At 36.8% G+C, this 4,125-nt stretch overlaps 1 protein-coding gene across 1 annotated transcript; it reads right to left on the bottom strand.

Annotated features, from left to right (window-relative positions):
* Positions 1 to 681: 681 nt before the first annotated feature.
* Positions 682 to 3,733, bottom strand: LOC102612184 (cyclic dof factor 3-like). Its single transcript, XM_006483075.4, has 2 exons — positions 3,104 to 3,733; positions 682 to 2,369 (listed from the first exon to the last, which is right to left on the bottom strand). Exons 1-2 carry the CDS (start codon positions 3,335 to 3,337, stop codon positions 1,119 to 1,121), a joined length of 1,485 nt encoding a protein of 494 aa, XP_006483138.1. The 5' UTR covers positions 3,338 to 3,733; the 3' UTR covers positions 682 to 1,118.
* Between the last annotated feature and the right edge of the window lie 392 nt (positions 3,734 to 4,125).

The following is a 4,125-nucleotide window of genomic DNA, read 5'->3' as shown; positions in this document are numbered from 1 at the left end:
ATTGCCAAGGAGAACCACAAGATTGAACAGAACCATTAAAGCTGATTGCTCAACATGTCTATATTTAGTTTGATGGCTACATTTAAAACAAGATAATTAAAAAACTTCGAAGTGAAAAGTACAAAAAGGAAACTGAAATGAAAAAGAAACAAACAATTGCAGATGGTGCGGTGATTAAATGCTTCCATGGCATGTATCACATGGACGGGCCCAAAACAGCTAATTCTGAAGAACGTGTGGACGTCTAATTATCTATATCTAAATGTTCCACTATGATTTTGATTTACCAATCAAGTGGGGAAAACACACACACACACACGATAACTATCATTTGACATTACAAAATAATATTCCATGGCTACATAAAAGAAATATATGAAAGGAAAGAGGAAAAGAGAAGGCGAAAGATGGAGATAAAAAGTAAACTTGATCAATGACTTTATGCTTTTTGGTTAGTTGTTTGGATTCTTTTAGGCTTGAAAGGGAGATGCTTGAATTTTTCTGATATAAATCCAAGTTTATCTGCTGGACTGAGGGCCTACGCTTTTCTTTCATTTGAATCTGCCCTCCCTCTCTCTTTATTTTTTATTTTTTTATTTCATATTCAAAGCTAAAAGCCCATTTTGTGAAGAATCTCATAAGCCTCCAACAAGTGAAGCAAATGTAAGAATGAGAAAAAGATTCAGCAAACATCCAATTCCAATTTACTCATTGAGAGCTCCAGGCAAAAAGCTCCTGATTATGGTTTATTATACAGCAAATTAATTTGTTGCTTACAAGAATCTATCTTGTTTTGACCTATATAAATATATCTTACAATCTCACATACACATATATGCACGTACATATATACTTGCTCAACAAGTCCGAGCAAAAAAATATCTGTTTTACTCTCACTTCAAAGGTAAAGATCACATATGAACACTTCCCTTCTCTTCCTTTATGTCGGGATCATGGATTGCTTCGCGACCAAAATCGTGCATTGAGCTTGGTTAGTGAAGTAACAGTAAAGAGTAAATTCGATACAAGTTTGTCAGCAGTGAGAAGCATCAGAGATGTCAAGTCCATGCCATCTATGGCAAGCAATAGTAGATATTTCACCACCCGGTCTCAAGCTTTTAGTTATGTCTCTCGTGGAAATTGAGTGACCGGGACAAGGCTGCAGGATTGGCCTGCAGCACCTCGGATGTTTCAGCAATATAATTTCTGTGATCACTCTTTGATTGAAAGCCCTTAAAGAGACATTCCCCTGCAGAGGTGGTCTTTTCATTTTTAATCCCAAGTGTTGCCCATATAGAGCTTTTAGCAGCTTCACTGGGATCATCAATCCTCAGAGTTTTTGGAACCAAGACACATCTTTCTGAATTCCTGCTCCCTGTTGATGGTTCTTCTTTTTCCGTACTGGCTGGAGTAATGATGTCACCATCTCTGGAATGTTTCCCTAAGGTTGGAGTAGAAAGAGTTTTCGGGACAAATTGGCTTTGCAATGAAGCATTTGGTGGTACACATGGCATATTGCAATAGCCAGGAACGGCACAACCCCAATAAGTAGTTTCGGGGTAGAATGAGACTGGAAATCCCGAAGGGTAGAAACCTGGTGGAGGCATTGGAGTGTTCCAATGATGAGGCCAAGGAGGTCCTGGGAAGTATGGTACTTGAGGCACAGAACCTCGATAATTCTTGGTCCTTATATCTTGTGAAGTACAATTGCCCCCTTTTTCTAATGAACTTGAAGCTGTTATTGATGACCCATTATCCGTTCCGGATACAAGAATTTTTTGTTCAGATCTATGAAATCCATTTCTTAGACAATTCTGGGACTTGTCTGAAAGGTTCGGTACAGAAGCTACAGATTCATGAAGTGGAGAATCAGAGCCAAAGGTAAGAATAGTGCCATTGTTTCCCGAATAAGGTTTATGGACTCCACCTGAAGCATTGGCCTGAAATGTACGTAGAGCTTCCGAGATCATAATCTGCCGATAATTGGAAGCAGAAGAGCTCTTGTTCTTGCGGCGACCAGCACCTACAGGAACATTCCTCATGGTTCCTCCAGCAGTCCAGTATCTTTGACAGTTTTTGCAGAAATGCCGGGGCTGGTTGACATTGTAGTTGTTGTAGTAACAGAATTTGGTGTCCATGCTGTTACACCGAGGACATGGAAGTATCTTGTCTGGTTTCTTCAAAGTCTTTTCTTGCGAATTACTTGTCTCACTTTGTTCTCCATTCTTGGAGCTCTTCAGCGACCGAGTTTCTCTGTCAACAGAGAGAGTTTTTGGGTTATCGCTATTGCCTGATGATGTTATAGGATCTTTTTGTTTGGAGGTGACATCTTCATGTTCATCCTCTATAATTTGTTGCCCTGAATGTTCCTGAAATTGTCATCAAAAGTTCCAATTAGAAAAACTATTAGTATCAAAGTAATAAGTGAACATCTAATATAAGTCCTCTTCAATCATGGAACTTAAGAAACTTATTGGTGATTTAGTACATATTCCAAACATTTTATAGCTGAAATGTTATAGACAAAAGCCACTATATTGGCCTTATTACACTTGATTTCTTTTCATGTCCTTAGAGACAGAGAATTTAATCAGAGAATCATGGAAGAATAAATTTTTGAAAAAGTGTATTCATATTTTTGCAAATTATAAATTTTAATTTATTTATTCTCTGATAAGAAAATTATACACACGCTATACATATTTTTGTCATTATCAGAGAGAAAATAAATAAATGAATAAATTGACATGGAGTTCATCAGAAGGTATTGAATTTTTGAATCCTAATTACAGTTAAGACTTAAGAAAGTGTAGAATATCAGGCTCCTTTCTTTTCCTTTTAACTTAACTTTTTCTCCCATTTACTTGTGTAAAGAGTTTATGTCTGATTAGGCTGACCTAAAGCTTTAACACAGTGAATCAATTCCTTTTAGACAATTATGTAACTAAAGACTGTTTGATTGGTAAAACTAAAATCACCAAGCACAAAACCCTGTCACCACGTGATATCACGAGAAGCTAAAAACAACCCACTAACAAAATAGACTTGCAAAATTCAAAGGGGTCATTCAATGCTACAAATACACATCAGTTTATGTACATACCTTGTCGTCCCGTTGTTGTTGTTGTTGTTGCTGCTGCTGCTGTTTGTTAGAGCTCTCCTCACGTAAAGCAGTTTCGGGGTTTCGATCACAACAGGCCTCCTGATGATGATCATCATCAGAAGCAGAGTGATCATTAGCCAACGTCTCTGGCCCTTGCTGCTGCTGAAACTTGAGTAAAGACAATGGAATCATCTGACCAAACAGCTTTATTGCGGAGTCTTTCACCTCTGACATTCTAATACAATTAAGCAATCTATGTCTGTTGGTTGCAGAAAGTTTTTCTTTTTTTTTCTTCTTCTTTTAATTTGTAGCAGACGAGGGAGATCGAGAGGGGAGAGGGGGTGAAAAATTGAAAATGGTGGCATGGGGGAGTTTAAAGAGGAGGGGAATGCCACGTCAGCGATGGTGAAAACATTCTGAGCCACAAGTTCTTGTGGCCTTTGAGATCTTTCACGCTGTCTTGATTCCCCCATTTTGCCTTTGCTATGTAGATAGATAAAGATAGTGCTCTGTTGTCCCTGGCCCCGTCCTTACTTTTTCTTGCCATGTCATCACCTCTCGCGCTCTTACTCTCGTTTCTATCATTTTCCTCAATTACTCGCCTTCCTTAGTCGCCTTCCTTCTTCAATTACTCGTTCTATCTATAACTTCCTATTTTTACTTCATCTTCTCTCTCTCTCTCTCTCTCTCTCTCTCTCTCTCTCTAACCTTTTAATCACTTTAATTAAATTACTTTGATTATTTTGTGCAAACTTTTTTTATGAATTAAGAAATTTGGAATTTTTTATAGACTCAAAATCTTTGTTTGGACTAGATTTTACATTTATTATTTATTTATAATTGGTGAATATCAGTGTATATAAATTAAAAAAAAACATATATCAAATAATACAACTTCATGAACTTCGCTTTAAACAAAATATATTATAAACATATTTAAATAAAATTGGTCATTAACTCCAATTGTATTTTAAAGGTTCCAATGCTATAGTAATTAATTGTAAGAACATTTAAATTATTTT

The sequence above is a fragment of the Citrus sinensis genome, chromosome 4 (assembly GCF_022201045.2).
Source record: "Citrus sinensis cultivar Valencia sweet orange chromosome 4, DVS_A1.0, whole genome shotgun sequence".
NCBI classification, from domain to species: Eukaryota; Viridiplantae; Streptophyta; class Magnoliopsida; order Sapindales; family Rutaceae; genus Citrus; species Citrus sinensis.
Note: the sequence above shows the minus strand (reverse complement) of the source record. Positions and strands in the feature narration are given on the sequence as shown.

Bases quoted from the DNA above. Each gene is read 5' to 3' on its own strand.
- LOC102612184 (XM_006483075.4), bottom strand. From the start codon at position 3,337: ATGTCAGAGGTGAAAGACTCCGCAATAAAGCTGTTTGGTCAGATGATT. The intron at 2,370-3,103 runs GTATGTACATAA...TGACAATTTCAG, and splicing joins AACAACAACGGGACGACAAG to GAACATTCAGGGCAACAAAT.